Below are 20,254 nucleotides of genomic sequence, written 5' to 3'. Positions count from 1 at the left end.
GGCATATATGAAGAGTGAATTTGGAGCTGTGAGAGGCAGTCAAGTGATACCTTCATCACACAGGGGAACTCTAATGCTCTAGGCACTTGCAGTATTTTTCAGAAGAGTAAAACCACACTGCCTCTGTGCTTGTCCATCCCTGCCATGCTTTATCCGAAGATCCTTACTTTCTTACTTTTCAAATGGTTGCAGAACAAGTTGCCTGCCTCATGCAGAGTCAGACTTTAATGTATACCTAGTAATTCTCACATTACCCACAGGGAGGTAAATACTTTTTTTTCTAAGATAAATAAAAGATCCTCTTTAGTTGGTAAAATAATTGAGAAAAATAGGTATCCTTAAACTTTTTCTATTTATAATATTAATGCTAGAATTTTTAATTCAGAAACATAAAAAGAAGGAAATTAAATTACTTATTAAGATGTAAGGCTAACTCCTGTTAACACTCTAGTGATTTCATTGTAATCGTGTGTATGTTTGTGTGTATGCTTACACACACATTTTCTTTCCCCACAGATGTGGAGTAAAAGAGTGTTTTCCCTCCAACTATTTTCCCTGACTCAATATTATATCATGGGCATTTCCCCATGCCACTGAATTTTCACAACTGCTTTTAATGGCTGCATGGTATTACCTTGAATGGATAAGCCATAATTTATTTAACTATTTCTCAGTTGTTGGACATTTCAGATTGTTTCACATTTTTCCTGTTACAAATAGCACTGCAATGAACATGTATAAATACTGTATATATTTCTCATTAATTACCGAGAAAGAAATATCAAAATGTGGTAATGTTACTTACTCATAATGTAGAACTACTTCTAAAACAGAAATGATTTTTCTAGTTGAGATAGTTTACGTAATTATTTCTTTACTTTTGTCTGCCATGCAGGCTTTAATCTCCATTTGATAGTGAGAGGTTTTATGTAACCTGTCCTAAAACTTTTTTTCTCCCAGCATTCGGGTTTCTACCTGGAACAGACTGAACTCCCTGAAGAATGGTGTGCTGAAGTCTGCCTTAAAATCTGCCATGGCCCATGACCCCATCTCCCCAGTGCTCTCTGATCCTCACCTAGACGCTGTGGACCAGCGGCTCCTGAGTGTCCTGGCCACCGTGAAGCAGTGCACTGACCAGTTTGGGATGGACGCAGTGCTGGTGGAAGACAGGATGCCTCTCTCCCACTTGTAATTCTCCACAAAATAAGTGAAACTTCTTTTTACAAAGATAGAGAAACAGCACAATCAATTCCGAATGGTATGAGGTGGATTGGAAATGGCCAGCAGCACGTTCTGGTGACAGGGGACAGGGTGGCCTTGGATTTCTTTGGTGTTTGCTATAGTAGAAGTTGAAGCAAAGACTACAAGTTTCAGACCACGGAGCTGTACCTGCTGAACCACCTTCTGACTTCCTCGGCGTATGCCCATTCTAGCAGTGGGCATCACAGTTGGTCAGTATTAATTCTCATGCCAAAGGACAAATTAGAGGTGTGACATTTGAATAGGTTAATGTTGGGGTTGGTTCTGAAGTGTGTGTTTTGAGTCCATCCTTATAATCCTTTCTCCACACTTGTGGATTTTCCGAAAACACTTTGTAATCTCTCGAGTCCTTTTTTACCAGGACTAGTCAAATTGGGAATTTTACTGCTTCCTAAGGAGTGGCAGCAAGTAACCCAGCATTCTATTAAGCCAAAGTAGCATGCTCTGTTGGAGGGACTATGTTTTTAAGATAGAATTAGAGGAAGGACAAAAGCAGGAAAGATGTTTGGGCTTTTAAGTGAGTAGGTGGTGCTTTTGATGATTCTTAAAGGAGGGAAGAAGAGAGAGAGACCTGCTTGGTAGAACCAGAATCAAGGCGGTGATTGAATTAGTGAAAAAACAGGTTCCCCTGTATTTAAGTTCTTAACGTATATAAAAGCAAGCATGACTTGTACCTAAGTAAGATTTGCATTCTCATAATTGTGTCCAAATTAATCCAAAAAAGTGTCCCTGGAGAACCTACCATTACAACCCAAGCACAATTCTGTTATGGAGACGTTTTTTTCCTTTTGCCCAAAGCAGGCAAATCCTTTGCAAATTATCAAAGCAAACTGAAATAACAGCTTGAATAAGAGTTAGGTTGCCTGTCTTCTCTGCCATCCTGATTTTTAAAATGAATTTCCACTTCTGTCTTCAAGGCATTTGGTCATTAAAGCTGCTGTTCCCAAGAGATTGGCGATCCTATTTGTGCCTTTCTTGTGAGAAAAGCCAGCTCGCTCCTACGGATAATATAGTTCAGATCCTGCTGGTGGCTGGACCTATCTTGTGATTTGGGCCATGTGGAAGGCTGGAAACAAAGATTTTAAGCCTTCTGAGCCTTAAAATTAAGGTGGTTACCAGGAAGAGCCTTAAGATTTTGATTTATGTCAAACCCTGATTTCATCATTTAATCTTGTTTGGAGTTCTGAACCCACAATGTAGTATTGTCCTTCCGTCTCCTATTAGCACTTTCAAATTTCAAGTTGCTAAAACAGGCTTAGTTTTGTGTTCTGCCAAAGCGATTTGACATATAAGCACTTGCATTAAAATACAGGGCAGAGGAAACTAGGCCTGGTGTGTGCCTACTCACGTGTCCTCAGAGGTGGGTGCTTCTCTCCTGCATTTTGTCTGGGGACTGTTCCAGTTTTGACTTCTGTGAAGCAGACACTAATATTTAAACAGTGTGGTTGAACAAATTTACTGCCAGCCATTGGAGACCAGTTTTAGGTAACCACCCTTTCAAAAACAGTTAAGAATTTATGCCCCAATTTTCTCAAATTGAAAGATAACTGAGTACCCCATAACTACTTTAAAGTAACATGAAATTAGGACGCTTTTGTACTTAGTATGTACATTTGGCGATGTACACAGAATGGGCTGAGTTATTTTTAAAAAGGTATTGAATTTAAGAAGACAGGTAGTAGCACAAAACACTGAGCTAGTGTTAACAGAAGGAAGCATTAATTCCAATTTTAAACTCATTTACTATGTGCATCCAGGGAAGTTCACATTTGAGCTTGAGAATACCTTGGATGGTGCTTACCTCAGAGCATCAGGGAGCCAGCTGGAGGGACAGTGGGAAGGAAGTCAGCGCTGCTCTCCTTGGTAAATGTTAGCTGAACTAAATTTCTTTCAAACATGTGATACCTTCAGTATGCCCCAGTGAAATGAATAAGAGCTGTTCTCAAACTGGGAACTTTATTCATGATGTTGAAGGCAGAAGATTCTGCTAAGGAAAAAAGCAGGAGGAAAAGCTGCTTTGAAAAATGCCTCATTCTTTTTTCCAAACATTGCAGAAAATGTATAATCTCATTCTCTTTCCCTATTTTAAAATTCATGATCTTAAAAGGTGTTCAGACGTATAGTGGTTAAAGTTAGAATTATGCTAATAGAGTGGTGTGAACTGATGCTTAGAATATAAATTTATGTTCTAAGTCAGGATCGGATTAAGCTGCAAAAGTACGGTTAGAATCTTGGAAACAAACCAACCATAAGCTTATAGCCCTAAAATTCATAAACACTAAATTCTGTTTCAAAAAAGAGGTAGATATCTTTTTTTTTAAGTTTTGTAATGCTATCCTCTTAATGGTTTATGTTTTAGAATCGAGGACTGTTATAATCAAACAGGTCATTGGAAGGGTTTTTGATCAGTCCTAAGCTGGGCGTGCCTAGCTAACATCTAAAGGTAGATGTGGGTACATGTTAATATTATAAAACTAAGAAAATCAGAACTGAGTACCATTTCCTGCCCCCCTTCTTCCACTTCTTAAATATTAGGTTGGCCAAAAAGTTCATTCTGGTTTTCCACACCATCTTACAGAAAACCTGAATGAAATTTTTGGCCAACCCAATATATATATTCCATAGTTTGGGCGAATATGGGTATAGAGGTTTCATTCTAGAATTGTTATTTAATATGAAGCTGTATTATGGGTTTTGGGGGTAAATAATTTTCTGTGCAAAACATTAATAGGATCTGATTTACTCAGAGTATTGCTCAATAATTTATTAATAAGGCATTTCTCCCTATTTGCACTCAGGATTAATAAGTCAAATGAAATTTAATAAGGAAATGGGAGAATTCAGGTACATCCTATTATTTTGGGAAAGATGAATCCTATACATGGCAAAAATTCCATGTCACCTGAAGGCAACATGTTCTTCCAAAGAAATCCAACCTTTCCTTTCTTTAAAAAAAAAAAAAAAAAGGCTTTTGGCCTTCCCCTTCCATTCCACCAAGTTCCTTCACCCTCCCTTCTCCACAGCTTCCGTATTCTTGTTTGACCATTACCTGACCACACCTCAAATAATGGTAAACAGCATCTATCAGTGAGCTGTCTTATGTGAGTCATCTTGTGAGCTTGGGCTTCAGGAAACATGAGTCAAGGTATATGTATATATATAGTCATATATGTATTCTAACAAGAAAAAAATGTATTTATTTTGACACAGGGAAACACTGTTGCTGAAGAACCTGAAGCTAGGAGAAGGTTCTCTTAGTCTCTGAGAGTAAATCTAAGTGACATAAAGATATCCATTCAGCAAACACCTCCTGTGCTAGCCAGGGCCGACGCCCGAGGCGCATAGACCAGCCTCGTGAGATGGTTGTACAGGGGAAGGCCAGCTTTCCCTCTTCGACGCCTCAAGTCTGGGTTGAAAAGGTGAGGGCTGGATACTATACTGCCACAGGTTTTTAAGGAACTAAGGTGTTACTCACAAATACAAAATGTCTGGGGGGGAACTGGGAATAACTTACTGGGAAGTTAATTTATTTGCTTCAAAGAGAGGTGTAGGAACCACTACCCTCTGTTTTGATCTGCCAAGGATTTCCTCTCAGAACTGTTGCACAAATAGAGGTTGTGCTTGGTAAGATACCACACAAGACAGATATGCACCTAAATTTCTAATGTGTTCTATGGGTTTCAATTCTGAAAGAAAGAAAATGAATAAAGATTTTAATAAGTACTGATGTACCATCTTTTCCTCATTCTTTCCCCACCCCGGTTCGGGATACTTCCATTGTTTTCAATTCCGATTTCCTGTTTTGTTAGGGGACAGAAGATTACATCTTCTGCATACACATAAACTTCCACAGGGATTGTTTCACAGAATCGACGGATAAGACCTTTACACTTCTCACTAGTCTTCAGAAGGCCCATATCAGGTTGTGACTGAACTGAGAATTTCAGTGGGATATTCTTAGGTGCCTTTTGTTTATTTAATTGTTAACTTCTTTCTTGCAGCTTCTTTAGAGGTAAAGAATTATGAATCCCAAAGAACTTGTCAGCACAGTATCATAGAGGCCTGGAAGAAAAGACCAGCTGCCCTGATTATAATTCTTAGGACACCCAGACTTTTAAATTTTGAAATGGAAATGCAGCGTCATAAACCTCAAGCAGACAACTGAGCAGAGTGCTCAAGATTTTTACTTGGTGTGTAGCGTTGTTGTTTGTGCCAGTTTTTGTCACTTGTACTTGAAAACCAAAGGGAGGCTAAAGCCTAGTTAACGCGTTCCTCGCTGACTCACCTCATACGATCATTTTCCAGGCGAGATGTCAGGCTCCATTTTCTTCTCAAGCATACCAGCAAGACCAGTATTAAAGCCTGAAAAGGCAGCTGGGAGTAGTCAGGGAGAGGTTCTGTTATGGGCTCATTTTACCCACTGTATTTGCCTATAAAAACTGATTTTTAGCAGCCCTCATTTTGTAAAATAGACAAGAATGGTCGTAACCACTGGTTTAGCGTGGGTGAATTCTGTAAGATAAGCCGCTTTATGAATCCGAGGGAATTAGAGAATGAAGTCACAGTGTGTAAAGTATTGGTCTTCAGTAGACATTTGGGCCTTGTGCTGGAGGCCATCAAGATGATAATGACTGTCCCTTCCTTCAAGGAGCCCATAGTCCTAGCAGAAGAGACTACTTGTGAAGTACCAAATGCCTCAGGAATCGTGTGAATTAGAGTGGAAATAAGGAGCAGGAAAGAATCACAGGAGGTTGAGAGTGAGAGGTAGGCAGACCTACCTTGTGGAAGAAGGGGAGATCAATCCAGGCTTGACATGTGGTGTGTGTAGAACCCCTGACTCCAGAAATGCAAAGCCGTATGTGTGCAAGATACAGAGCTTCCTGGGCCTGTACTCTGTTTTCAGTACCTGGGTCACCAGAAATAACCCTTCAGGGGTTTCCTTTGGTTTTCATCAGGTGTGCCCTGCCTCTTGAGAGGAAGTCTCAGTCCACTGTGATGCTTCAGTTGCTCTACTTCATAGATGTTAAAGGAGCCATTGGCTTATAGATTAGCTGTGAAACATTCATTTTATCTTTTCAAGTTTGCTTTTTACATGCCAAATTTATTTGGAGATAAAGACTTGATTTTTACCCAAAGGTTGTTTTCAAGGCAGATGGTGTTCTGACGGCCTTCAGCGGGGTAGGGAAGTTGTCTAATTGCTAAGCTAGGTCCCATTCAGATGACCTCAATAAAGGTGCTGTGTGCCCATTTTCTCTTTTAAAGACTGTGCTAAAATGCATATTTTGATTGAGTAGGTTTGGGGCCTGAGTTTGCATTTCTAACAAGCTCCAGGGCAACGCCAGTGCCACTGGTCCTTGGGCCATTCATGAGTAGCACTGAGTTTGCTTGCTAAGGAATCAAGCTACCCGTAGTTTTCACAAAAGCCTCTAGATGTCCCCATCATCTATGAGATCTTGCTCCTAGAATTACAGCCAGTAGCTTCCAAGCACTGAGAATGAAATATGAGCAATTTACTTGAAATAGAGGCTTAGCTAAAAACTGGTGTTTGGATTCATTGTTTCTATGTGGGACTGACTCTGGTTAAAAAAAAAAAAAAAAGTTTACTCTTTCAGGAAAAAGATGTCTTGAAATCAAATTGTCCAAGAACTTCCAAGCTACCTGCTTTATTAACCATGAAATGTGAAATCCAAATAAAAATCCAATCTCAAAAATTATCAGGTAGACCTACATGAAAGTTACCAGTTGAGAATTATTTCCACAGTCTTCAAACATGGATTTTTTTTTAAAAGAAGCCAGGGTAAATACTAGTAATTTTATCACCATAAATTCACCTGTGAAGTTCACAAGTGTAAATAAAGTCTTCCAAAGCCTCCTGTGTAGACCATCCAGTCTCCTCCAAGGCGGGGGCATTTACAATAATAAAGGTTAATGCAGAACTGAACAAGCTCATTAGCCCTCACAGCATGCCTATGAAGTGACCATTTTATTATCCCCATCTTAGAGGTGGGGAAACTGAGGCATAGAACAGTTAAGTAACACCCAAAGTGACATATCAGAAAAGGGGCTATTCAGTTAATCACTATACTAGATTGCCATTCATGCTCAAAACAACATTTATTGAATGAGTTAATGTTTTCAATTTCCAAATAAGCATAATGGTGTGTTCCTTGTTAACTGTCCTTCCAAGGGTTTCACGAGCTTGATTGCAGATAACTCAGCACTGGTGTACTAGCGACTGCTCTGTGGAAGGTTTGAGTTCAGCTCTGACATCACTCTGAATGACTAAAACATACAATATGCATACATAATGTAGCTTTTCAATTTAACTTTCTTGGTATTCTCACACAGGTGCTTATCTGATATATGCAGCTGTTTGTCTTGCCTTTTTTTTTTTTTCTTTCCTCTTTCTCAAATTATCAATATGTATATTCTTATTGCCATTTTGTTAATTGTTTTGGATTTGTTTTTGTAAGTCTTTTTCTTTCTCTATTGCTGTTTGAATTAAAGGCAGGAGCACATTTGGTGAGCTCTTGAGGAAGGAACAGACCTGGCATTGAGTGTTATCTAAGAGACTGGAATGAACATATGAATCAATTTGGCTGTGACAGATCTGGTGCTAGGATTCACCTTATTGTATGGGGAGGCCAGCCTCAAAGCCACTGAGCCTATGAAATTAGTCAAGTCCCATGATTTCGAGACAGCAGTTTCTTCCTAGGACAAGATGGCTCTTAGGCCAGTGGCTTCAATAACTCAGGTGATTTTGAAAAATGCATTAAGCTCTTCCAAAATCTAGCGACCTCCTTACCTGCTCAGGTTATGAGAACAGAGTCCCAGGAAAGAGGCTCGTAGGTCTTTTGCCAGTGGTGTCTGAGAAGCTGCTCACAGTCACAAGCATTTGAAAGTTGCAAACTTAAAGCCAAGAAAGTGCACCCAGTACTCGGCCTAACTTGTTTTTAATGGGCTATGATAACATTGATATGAGACCTCGTGATTTTCCCATGGCTCTGGGAGTTTCCAAAACCCAAATATCTCCAGACTGGAGCCCACCAGCTTCCTCTTGCTTTTGGTGGACTCCAGCTGTGGAAACCTGCTGATTATTTGCTGCTCTGTTTCAGTTCCCTTTGTAGAGGAGCCACGCCCAGGGCTGACTGCCCTGGCCAACTCAAGCTCCTGGGTGAGATGGTTGCCCGGTTTCGTCTAACAGGTTGGCAAAAAGTTGATCTGCAGACACGGGACAGGGCACAAGTGGGTGCCCGTGTTAAGTGGGCCTCAGATGGGCCACCAGAGCTGCCCGAAAGTATCTGGGTGATTATTGACAGTGGCCATCTTAAGGCCTGACTTCAACTTCTTTGCAACCACAATCACCCAGAAGAGACTGCTTGCTGCCTGGCAGCGAGTCCCCGGTGGGTGGGCGGCGCCTGCAAGCGGCCTCGGGACGCCCTCCGGAACACCATCCGGGTTTCGGTTCCCGGCCGGCGTCTGGCTCGCCCTGGGTCACATGGGAGGCGAGCTCTGCCCGCCTGCGGTTCCCGTGGCAACGCCAATCCCCGGCCAATCCGGGCCTCGGAAGTGCCGGCGCCCGCCCACCCGCCCACCGTGGGCTGGAAAGGGCCGTGGAGGGCGGGCGGCGGAGGGACCGGCTGCCGACCTGGCCATGCTTCGCGGTCTGCGGAGTCCGCTCTGGCCCCTGGTCCTGCTCCTGCTCCTGCTGCTGCCGCCCCCGGGCACGTGGGGACACGGCAGCCGCGCGAGGCCGAGGGAGGGGGCCGAGGAGGCGGGCTCGGCCGGGTCCTGGCCGGCCTTCCAGGGCCTGCGGGAGCGGCTGAGGGCGGCCGGCGCCCTCTGCAGACGCTACTGGGCTCTCTTCAGCTGCCGCGTGTGGCCCGACGGCTGTAGGCAGGATGAGGAGGCGCCGGCGCGGCCCCTGGGTAAGACCCGCCGGCTCAGGAGGGCGGGAGCGCGCGGGCTGGATGCGCGAGGCACGATGGAATCCGGGCACGGAGGTCAGAGCCTCGCGCCTGCCCTGGGCCATTGTGATCGGGGTCACCAGGCGGGCGCCTTAGCCGCCGGCTTTGCTATTCCGCCCAGCCTTTGGGCCAGGCTGAGGGCAGGGAGCCTCTGCGGGACCAGGAAGGCCCGTCACTGCCCTCGCTCCCAGCCCTGGCGCAGCGCCCTTGTGCATACGAGTGGGCCTGGCTGCGCTCCCCCACGTCGCCCGTTCTTGACTCCTCCAGGCGGCTCACACTTCCTTGCTGTCTCCGAACCTGCCCTGGCATTATTCCAAGGAGCTGCTCTTGCTCACCTTCTTGATGGCTTTAAGGAAAGTCCCCGGTTGGATACACCCCCAAGTACCTTCTCCTTCCCCTTTGCTGCTTCTGGCGGCGGAGGCTGGGCTATGAGTCCACCGGACCTGAGTTCTGATTTATTCTCTGTCACTGACAAATTGTGAGGCAGGGTTGTCACGTCACCGTCGTGAACCCTAGTGATTTCTAAGGCTCCTTGCAGTCGATGTCGTTAATTCTAGGTCCTGTAATAGTACTGTAATGGTAATGCTTCAGTGGTGCTAGAAACATCTTCCATTTAAATCGAGAGTTCTAAATTCCAGTGAATGGTTTTTGTTTCGTTTTTGCTAATGCTGGGCATATTCAAATTGACATTTGATAAAAGAATTGAGATACTTGGGGTTGGCCGTGATCAGATGATTCTGCAATCCAAAGCAAGTAGGAAGAATGATAATCACCAGTTACTGTGTGTCTCCCTCCTAGGCTTCAAACTCCTTGCAGGCAGGGCCTGGGTTTCTTACACGTCTGGCACAAATGCTTAAGGCTTATTTGTTGAGTAAACTGAGCTTTTGCTGCAGCTGGAGCTGCATCTGTATATAGCAAGGCCATCTACTTCCTCATAGCCGGAGGTGCCCACTTGTGCCCATTCCCTAGTGCGGCACAAGGAAGGCCCAGGGCAGAGCAGCGGGGAGTGGCTCTGGAGAGAGGACGGGAGAAGGGATGCAGTGCTCAGCTCTCCCTGGGGCCTGTGCTCCGTCCCTGTCTCACAGCTCCTCCTTTTCCAGGCTGGAGCCTTCCCCTGTTGGGCCAGCAGTACCTGGATATCCTGACCACCTGGTACTGCAGCTTCCAGGACTGTTGTGACAGTGGGGACTGCAGGATCATCAATAACTTCACAGGTTGGACCTTACATGGCCCTAAGGCCCAGGAATCTGTGGGGAGGGGAGGCAATTCAGGAAAATGCTAGGGTGAAGGGACCCAACCTCAGCCTGCCCACAGCTGGCAGCACACCCTCCCTGTGTCCACCACGGCTCCTGATCGAAACCCTGCAACCTCATGGCTGAGAGGAAGGAAGGCCTTGGAGGAGGGCTTTGCACACACTAGCTGCCTTCAGTAGGTGTTTGCTGAGTTGAATTAGAATGAATAAAATGAGGGTGTCTCCATAAAATATTTAGGGGGTCCTGAAACTTCTGGGTGGGAGCAACTTCCTCCTCTGGATAGGATTCTGCCAACCCTTCTGGGGTGTCTTCAGGGCCTTCAGAAAGGGTCAAGTCAACCTTGATTTCTCAAACTCTTCAGAAAATAGCCCTGAATCTCTTCCGCTGCAAGGTCTGCCCAGTGGCTTCTTGTCCTGAGGCCACCAAACAGGATGGCTCCCACCTCATAGACGTTCAGAGGTGCTCAGTCTCTCGGCTGTCGCCGAGCCTGGTGGGGACGCGCCTGTGCGCACCTCTCAGCATGGCTCTTTCCTGGCCCTAGGCCTAGAGGCGGACCTGCGCGTGCGCCTGCACGGCCAGCACCTGGCCCGGGAGCTGGTCCTGACAGCAGCCAGGGGCTACTTGGAGCTGCCCCGGCCAGACAAGGCCCTGGCTCTGTCGTTCCATGGCTGGTCTGGCACAGGCAAGAACTTCGTGGCGCGGATGCTGGCAGAGAACCTGTACCGGGACGGGCTGAGGAGCGACTGTGTCAAGGTGTTCATCGCCACGTTGCACTTCCCTCACCACAAGTATGTGGACCTGTACCAGGTGAGGCCTGCTGTGCCGGGGAGCTGGGCCAGCGGGGCTGGGTCCGGCTGAGGCTCCGGCAGCTGAGGCGCAGGCCCCTGTGCTGGGAGGGGGGCTGAAGCCAGCCCTGGGTGTGGCGGTTGGAGGACGGGGCCGCCGTTGCGAGGGAACCTGTAACCCACAGAGGCATCCACTCCACACAGATGAGGTCCTGAACACGTGGAGGAAAGAGTGATGTCCCAAACACTATTTGTGCCGAGCTGTCGCCCTCCCGGCCATACAGGAGAGGCCAGACACTGAGCTTAACCAGACACTTCGTGTGTTAAATTTTTCTGTCGCGGAAATAGTGGAAGTGCCTCAGGAAGTGTGGAACAGAGAAAGCAAAAACTTTATCATAATCTCCCCACACGGACACCACCACAGTTAGCATTTTGGTGTACTTCCTTCAGGCCATTCCCCTGTGCTCTTTTATGTCACTGTAATTATATTGGACAGAAAGTTGCATATCCCACTGTTTTTTTAAACAGGCTTATCATAAGTAATTTTTCCATGTCTTCCCAAAACTACTCATTATATGTCAACAAGTGGAGGGCAGAAAGTGTCTCTGCTGCTCTGCTATTTTGGGTTTCATTCATTCAGACATGTTAGCCATACGATGACCAAACCCCACTGCAGCATGACAGAGGTGACTGTGTCTACCTTTGGCTTTTAGTTCCAATATTTGGAGTGTGTTAACCTGGGAAGATTATGTAAGCCTTTGAGGACAGATTGCCTGGCAGTTTCAGTGCGGCCCGGGAGGGCAGGGGTAGGCTAATGTGTTCTAAGGGCAGGCAGCTGGTCAGCCGGGCCTTCCCAGAAAGAACTGGCTGGCTTTGCAGTAAAACAGCTGTGAATCTCAGCTTCCCCACTGTGAAAACCGACGTGTGCACTCTCTCTCTCATACCCTGCCCATCCTCTCACACACACTCTGGGGAGACAGGGGGCTGAAGTCAGAATCCAGGAAGGCTAGAGGTGGATGGTGAGTGTGGGCTCTGCTAAAACACCCTACCCTGGGGCAGGAGCTGGCCCTGTTCTCCTGAACCCTGTAGAGCAGCATCTTTTCACTAGAGGGCTTACTATCCTGCCTGGGGTGGGGAACCCCAGTTTTGAGTCGGCTGGGTCCCAGACAGGTCCTCCCCTGGGTTCTTCCCTGAGAGCCCAGCCTGGTGCCAGCGGATGCTCTGCTTGTGGGAATTCAAGACGGCACCTGTGGGCATTCGAGCCTATCTCTGCCTATCACCCCCGTGTGAGAGCCTGACTCCTCTCCTTGGGGAGGGTGAGTTAGGGTTAGTTCTGGGAGGGAACCTCATCCTGAAGGGGAGGGAGCATGGTTGGGGCCATTTCCCAAGGACCCTCTCCCTTTCCCCAGGCTGGCTCCACCTAGTTGGCTTTCAAACCTCAGGGCACAGGAGAATCACCTGGGAAGCTCATTAGAGGCAGATGCCCTAGCTCCACCCCCAGAGGTTTGGATTGGTGGTTCTGCGGTGGAACCCAGCTCCAGGTGATCCATTGCAGGAAATTTAGATTTCTACGATAACCTTACCTGTGTGGTGAGGACTCTTATATTTGAAAGAAAAGCACAGCTGATTCAAATTGATGGTGTAAACAAATCACTAGTGCAAGGCCAGTTGTTTGTTTAATCCTGGAAAACATCCTAAACCTGCTATTTGAAGTGAAGTGCTAGCGGCTTTGCTGGCCCCCCTGCAAAGTGGTGGTGTCAGAGGGCAGAAAGGAGGAGGTGGCCGCTGCAGCAGGGGGTGTCGTGGGGAGCGGGGGTGTCGTGGGGAGCGGGGGTGTCGTGGGGAGCGGGGGTGTCGTGGGGAGCAGGGCTGGGGCAGAGTTGTTGCCCCAGCACTCAGCCCGTCCTTCATCTGGGCCTGAGGAATGTGGGGGCCCTGGCCAAGTACCAGAAAACTAACATTGACTGCTTTTGCCCATGTCTACCAAGTACATACAGAAGGCTCTGGGAATGGAGTCACAGGGCAGGACAGGCACAGTGGAACTCTGGGGATGAGAGCTACTGGCCTCTTCCGTTGAAGCTGTATAGTGAAGAGGGTAATTAATGCCTGTTCTCTTTGGGCTGCTGTCAGGAAAAGAATGGATAGAAAGGGCTTTGAAAAATGAAAAGAACTATACAAATGTCAGTTATTCATGGAATCAAAGGCCTTGTACCCCAGCACATAGCAGGTGCTCACAGAAGTGTCTATTTGTTGACTGACCATTGAATCCAAGGTGACCTAAGGAGGGCTTCTTAAATTGTCTGCTTCAAGTCTCTCATTTTACAAATTAGGAAACTAAGGTTCAGAGAGATTATGATTGAGTCAAGTTTGTATCTGTTCTTCAGGGAAGACTTAGCAGTTAAGGCTGGGTTTTGTTGTCACAGTTCTGGAGGGGCCTTTGAGTCTCCTCCTTCCTCTGTGGTGAGATTTCATGTCGTCCTGTCCCAGAGCCAGGGGAGAGAGTTCATCTCTAGAGGTGCCTTCTCTCCCTTGATCCCTTAAGACCTCCCAGTCAGCAGGCAACCTAGGAGGATGTGCAAGGGAATTGAAGTGTCCCGGGAAGGCAACATCTGTTTAAAGGTGTAATTGTTGGTGCCTGAGGAGCTGAAGACTAGGGGTGGGGTTGGAATAGAAAAGGGGCCCAGGTTATGTATTGGTGGGTGAGATAAAGCCTGTAACGTGGAGGAAGAAGAGAGACATTGGCTGTGGGACAAGAGGAGAAATTCAGAAGGGAGGTGGAGACAGTGTAGACAAACATGCAGGGATGTCCATTTATTCAATAAACAAACATTTAATAAATATTGAGTGCCTGAAAGGTGCTAGGCACTGGGTAACCACAAAGAGGCTAAGCTTATGCTCTCAAGAAACTTAGTCTCAGGTGGCTTTCTGGGTAGAAATGGGGAAGGCACCGGAGTCTATGCCCCTGGGGCTGAGGAAGTGAATCCTGTTCCTCTCCCTTTCACCCTGGATGCTTGTCCTGCAGCCCATGGAAAGGTAAACCCTCCTTTGCCTCCTGTGAGGAATGCAGGATTGGGCAATCCCCTGGCAGTGGGCAGGTCTTGCCTCAGGTGATGCAACTGTGGTCTTGCGTGTACACAGATAACCTGCCTGGCAGGCCTTCCTGCAGGAGGAGGAGTAGGGCCACAGCTTCAGGAAGTAGAAGAGTGTCGTCATAAGCAGCTTCCCTTCCCCAGCTGCAGATGTCAGGGGAAGTCTGGCTGAGCAGCTGAACTTTAGCAGGGAGCCCCCAGGCTCTCTAGCTGGGGGCTCATGGCCTCAGGTCAAATCTAGCCGTGAGGGGCACACTGGCCCCTACAAGAAGGAAGATTGGATTACTTGGCAGGAAAGGATGCCTGCCCCAGCCTCTCTCTCCTTGCCCGTCCATGGAGGCAGGCAGGGAGAGAACCACCCAGCTCCTCCTCTGTGTCCCAAGCCTGGCCCCTAGGATACACTCAAATGCTAAATGAGAAGACAAATGAGCTAACATACCTGAGTGTCAGAGCTTGATGAGAACAGAATGGAAATACTGGATCCCCACCCCTTTACTTGCCACCTGTCTCCCTGTTTCCTTCACTCATTATATTCCCTCACTCTGCTGGGCCTGAGGAAAAAGCAGGGCAGAGCTCGGTTTGTTTAAGGAGCTGGCAGAAGGCCTGGGAGGGGAGATGAGTGCAGTGGGGTGGAGAGAAGTATATCAATCAGGGGTGGGGAGGATGACGTGCTGCCAGTCCCAGCCTCCACTTCCTCCTTCCCAGCTCTAAGATTTCTTCTCCCTTCATCTCTAACTCAGTCCTCTTTCCTGTATTTTAGACCCACAATTCCAGTTGCCCAATGAAATCACAACCCCTGGTGAGGTCACAGGCAAGTGCACAACACTCAAACGTGTGTAAATCCAAGCTGGCATCTCCACCCTTCTCCTATATTCCACTTTCGCTGAGGGGGCTGCAGGCCACTCAAGGCAGACACTTGATTTCTTTGTTGACCTCCTTTCTCTCACTTCTCACATCCATCACTTACAAGGTCCTGTCAGTTGTGCCTCCTACACTAATTCTAAACCCTTCTCCATTGCCTACATCACCTCTAAACAGGGACTACTGCAAAAAGCTCCCTGACTAGTAGCTTTCTCTTCAATCCAACCACTGTGGCCCAAGAATGATTTTCTTTCTTAGGAAGTAAAGTTGATCAGACTACCCTACTACCCTATACTCTCAAGTTCAGAATCATTCAACAGCTCTCCATGGCCCATAAGCTAAAATCCAAGTGCATGGCTCACAAAGACCTCACACCAGGCTCAGCCTACCTTTCATGCCTATGCTCCTCCAGCCTCTCCAAGCTACTTGCAGCCCCTGAACCCCACAAGCCCTCTGACTGTCGTGCCTGGACACGTGCCCTTCCCTGCCTTGTGTCTGATGATCACTACTCAGTCTACATTTGCCCAGAATTCTCATCTTCCCTCTGAAGTCTTCTCCCTGGGCCCTAGTTGCTCCTACATTAGCCCTTGCCACACTGTCCTGGAATCACACACACATGTGCCTCTCCTTCCACACAGAAGTCAAGGGAAAAAAACGACATCATACCATCTTTGTGCACTCTGCACCTAGTACCGTCTCAGGGTTTGTCACAAGCGAGTGAGGCAGGGAGAATGGGTGACAAAGCAGGATGGTGTGTTGTGATAAGATTTCCTGGAGGAGGGGAGGCCCAGGCCCCTCAGCCTCCATTCTTCCAGTCACCAATGCAATGGCTTCAGTGGTCAGCTTCTTCATTGGGAAGCCAAATATAAAAATAATGAAATCTAAGACATGACACCATAAAACTCCTGGAAGAGAACATAGGCAAAACATTTTCTGACATAAATTGTGGCAATATTTTCTTGGATCAGTCTCCCAAGGCAAAAGAAATAGAAGCAAAAATAAACAAATAGGACCTAATCAAACTTAAAAGCTTTTGCATAGCAAAGGAACCCATCAACTAAACGAAAAGACAACCTGCTATGGAATGGGAGAAAATATTTGTAATGCAACCAACAAGGGCTTAATTTCCGAAAGATACAAACAGCTCATACAACTCAATATCAAAAAAAATAAATAAATCAAAAAATGGTCAGAAGACCTAAATAGACATTTCTCCAAAGACATACAGGTGGCCAACAGGCACATCCAAAGATGCTCAACATCGCTAATTATTAGAGAAATGCAAATCATAACCACAATGAGGGGACTTCCCTGGTCCCTCATAGTACCCAAGCAATGAGGTGGCACAGTGGTTCAGAGTCTGTCTGCCAATGCAGGGGACACGGGTTCGATCCCTGGTCAGGGAAGATCCCACATGCCGTGGAGCAACTAAGCCCATGCACCACAACTACTGAGCCTGCACTCTAGAGCCTGCGAGCCACAGCTACTGATCAGCCCGCGGCCCTAGAGCCCATGCTCCACAACAAGAGAAGCCACTGCAATGAGAAGCCTGCGCACCACAATGAAGAGTAGCCCCTGCTCGCCGCAACTAGAGAAAGCCCGCCTGCAGCAACAAAGACCCAACGCAGCCAAAAATAAATTACTTAATTAAATAAATTTAAAGAAAAAACCACAATGAGGTGTCACCTCACACTGGTCAGAATGGCTATCATCTAAAAGTCTACAAATACTGGAGAGGGTGTAGAGAAAAGGGAACCTTCCTACACTGTTGGTGGGAATGTAAATTTGTGCAGCCACTATGGAAACCAGTGTTGAGGTTCCTCAGAAAACTAAAAATAGAGCTACCATGTAATCGAGCAATCCCACTCCTAAGCATATATCCAGAAATGATAAGAATTCTAATTTGAAAAGATACATGCACCCCAGTGTTCATAGCAGCACTCTACAATAGCCAAGACATGGAAACAACCCAAATGCCTATCAACAGACGATTCATTTAAGAAGATGTGGTATACACACACACACACCATATGGAATGTTAACTGGCCATAATAAAGAAATGTTGCCTTTGCTGGATGGACCTAGAGAATATCATACTAAGTGAAGTAAGTCAGAAAAAGACAAATATTGTGTGATATCACTTATATGTGGAATCTAAAAAAATAATACAAATGAATCTATATACAAAACGGAAATAGATCCACAGACGTAGAAAACAAAGTTCTGGTTACCAAAGGGGAAGAGGGGGTGATAAATTAGGGGTACGGGATTTACAGACACTACATAAAATAGATAAGCAACAAGGATTTACTGTATAACACAGGGAACGATATTCCCAACAATATTATCACCTATAATGGAAAATTTTCCAACAATATTGTAATCACCTATAATGGAAAATAATCTGAAAAAAAAAAAAAATATATATATATATATATATATATATATATATATAAAACTAAATCACTTTGTTGTTCATCTGAAACTAACCCAACATTGTAAATCAACTCTACTTCAATTTAAAAATACCGACAACAGAATCTGTTAACTGGGCTTGTCTCTTTCAGTAACCTTGGGGGCAACATCATCAATGAGGTAGTCCTGAACCTGCTTAAGGCTGGGTGGTCCCGGGAAGAAATTGGGATGGAGCACTTGGAGCCCCAACTCCAGGCTGAGATTGTGGAATCCACAGGTAAGTGACTCCCAGCCTTGCAGAAACTAAGCCTCTGTTGAGAGGGGAGGAGGGGGGTAATGTGGATGTACTAGAAGGTGTACTCATGAGATAGGGTATTCAGGATCACAGAGGATGCGCCATATAATCATCTCATTGTCAGCTTCAGATAGGCACTAGAAAAGTGCCAAGAAAGCTGAAGTCCTTTTCTGAAAGTCCTTTGTAAGGGAATAGTTGGCCGTGGCCACACAGGCAGTGGTCTATGGAGTATGCAGACCCTGAGGAAGAAAGTCTCACTGCGAGAGCCTCAGTGGCTCAGCCTCCAGTCAGATAGGTAGGGTCACTCCACCTTCTGCTTTCTACCATCCAATGAAACCATAACCTGGCAGGCATAGCCCCTCTCCCCCTCTCACACACCCAGTTAATCACAGCCCTGTTTCCCTAAAGGAAGACACAGTTGCATAGTTCTTGACATAAAGTTCAGACAGCCCTCCTGGAGTTGGCATATAAGAACAAACCTTGCCCAGGCCTAAGGGTAGGGGACACCTCACAATACCAGTTGGGTTCAGCCCCAAATCAGACTCCATGTAACTTTGCTCTTGATTTTAGACAGTGGCTTTGGACACAGCTGTCTTGTGAAGGAAAACCTGATTGACTTCTTCATCCCCTTCCTGCCACTGGAGTACCGTCACGTGAGGCTGTGTGCACGTGATGCTTTCCTGAGCCAGGAGCTCCTGTATACGGAAGAGGCACTAGATGAAGTCGCCAAGATGATGGTGTACCTCCCCAAGGAGGAACAACTCTTCTCTTCTCAGGGATGCAAATCTATTTCCCAGAGAATTAACTATTTCCTGCCTTGAGGGCTAGAAGAAAACTTCCAAAGCTGCCTTCCTTCCACTAATAGGATCCTGGGGCCTGTCAGCACACTGTCCAGGACGTAACGGGTTGGAGGGGCAGGCTAGCACCAGCAGCCACGAGCACAAGTGCTGTGTAAAAGGGAGGCCTTAAATCAGAGACAGAGCCAATTCTTAAAATCACTTGGTGCCTTACAGAGCCACATTCCAAAATGTGGGCCAGCTGGTTGGAGAAGGTCATGTGGGAGATAAATCCCAAGGATTTATTAGCATATCAGCTCCTGCCTGCAGATGCCTGGACTTGGGTGTTGGGCCTGAGGGTGCAGTATCCTCAGTGACAGAGAAGGGAAAAATGAACTTCTGCTTACCAGTGGCAGGAACTGGGTGGGTTAGCTTTCAAGTTGTTAGTCCCAGAGGGAAGCTGATCAGCTTCTATCTGTGATATCAGGAAAGAGCCTCAGGCTGAAGGAAAAAGTGCACAGAGGAAGATTTTTTTTTTTTTTAAATCAGGTATGTGTAGGCTAAGACTTGTTCTGCTCTGCAGATTTAAATCAATTAAAGAATTTTTTTTTAAGTTATGGACCTTGACATGATTGTATCATATGTAAAGATTAAAATTTTGTATTTTTCTAAAACCCTCGGCTTACTTACCTTCTTACTGAGCCCTAGTAATCGTGCTCACTCAGCAAAACTCCACATGCCAGCTAATACTGATGGGGACTGGTGGAGACGGGGGACATATACTGGCACTCACAGAGCTGACAGGGTGATTGCCTGCTCTGCCAGTTTACTTCAGTTTGCTTTGGGACCACATCAGCTGAGCCAGGCTATTTCAACCTCTTACTGAAGAGGCATCCACAGCATATTGCCCTTATATATATGAAAACAGCACTCCTGTGCTCCCAGCTTTAAAAAGAAAAACAGTCATCGTTGAGGATTGAATGGCCATGTGTAAATGTGTACATTGTGCCTCTATCCACAGGAGGTGCTCATTACGTGTTTTTCCCCTTCCCTTGATTCTTCCCTTCTACCACACTTCTGGAATTACACACGGCTCTTTTATATGTGTCACCACCTCAAGTGGCCCTCTTATTTACAGTCCTCCCAACCCTCTCACCTTTAGTCCTGGTAAAATGGAACACTTCTGCTCCTCTCCTGTTTAACACTTTATTACATTCGTTTACTTGAACAGCTACCTCTAGGTTAGGCAGTACCTAGCCTGAGCAACGTTAGATACCCAATCAATACTCACATAAATTAAAGGAACTTAGCTTTACACCACCCATGGGACAGACGTAAACCTGGCCTAACTGCACAATCAAATGGGGGCCGGTTTTAGGTGCTGGCTCCCTGTCTCACTCTAGAGCATTTCAGGAACAGTATGCAGCCACCCAATCCTGTAACATACCCAGATCTAAACTCTGTAAATACACACTTTAAAAGGTATGTTCTATAGCTTCAGGTCTCAGAGCCACAGAGCAGCTGACATGCTTTTAGCACTGGCCAGCCATGTT

General features: G+C 46.2%; 2 protein-coding genes across 3 annotated transcripts in view; both read left to right on the top strand.

Moving 5' to 3' along the window:
* Positions 1–4,983, top strand: part of FAM20B (FAM20B glycosaminoglycan xylosylkinase) — a 47,973-nt gene extending 42,990 nt beyond the window's left edge. For both annotated transcript variants that reach the window (XM_082465603.1, XM_082465602.1), the window contains one exon: positions 961–4,983. In XM_082465603.1, coding sequence (XP_082321729.1) covers positions 961–1,192 — 232 coding nt within the window. In that variant the 3' untranslated portion in view covers positions 1,193–4,983. The remainder of the gene's footprint in view (positions 1–960) is intronic.
* A 3,760-nt stretch (positions 4,984–8,743) lies between these two features.
* Positions 8,744–19,375, top strand: TOR3A (torsin family 3 member A). The gene is made up of 6 exons (XM_082414490.1): positions 8,744–9,188; positions 10,328–10,441; positions 11,022–11,333; positions 15,115–15,190; positions 17,783–17,907; positions 18,496–19,375. The coding sequence occupies exons 1-6, from the start codon at positions 8,759–8,761 to the stop codon at positions 18,744–18,746; spliced, it is 1,308 nt and encodes a 435-aa protein (XP_082270616.1). The 5' UTR covers positions 8,744–8,758; the 3' UTR covers positions 18,747–19,375.
* The last annotated feature ends 879 nt before the right edge of the window (positions 19,376–20,254 follow it).

Source organism: Balaenoptera physalus (genome assembly GCF_965194825.1).
Source record: "Balaenoptera physalus genome assembly, chromosome: 1".
NCBI classification, from domain to species: domain Eukaryota; kingdom Metazoa; phylum Chordata; class Mammalia; order Artiodactyla; family Balaenopteridae; genus Balaenoptera; species Balaenoptera physalus.
This window is presented reverse-complemented; position numbering and strand designations above follow the sequence as displayed.

What these genes read in the sequence shown, in the direction of transcription:
- TOR3A (XM_082414490.1), top strand. Translation starts at nt 8,759, where the DNA reads ATGGGAGGCGAGCTCTGCCCGCCTGCGGTTCCCGTGGCAACGCCAATC. An exon ending in GATCATCAATAACTTCACAG is followed by an intron (nt 10,442 to 11,021) that starts GTTGGACCTTAC and finishes TCCTGGCCCTAG; the next exon opens with GCCTAGAGGCGGACCTGCGC. An exon ending in GGCCAGCGGGGCTGGGTCCG is followed by an intron (nt 11,334 to 15,114) that starts GCTGAGGCTCCG and finishes CCTGTATTTTAG; the next exon opens with ACCCACAATTCCAGTTGCCC.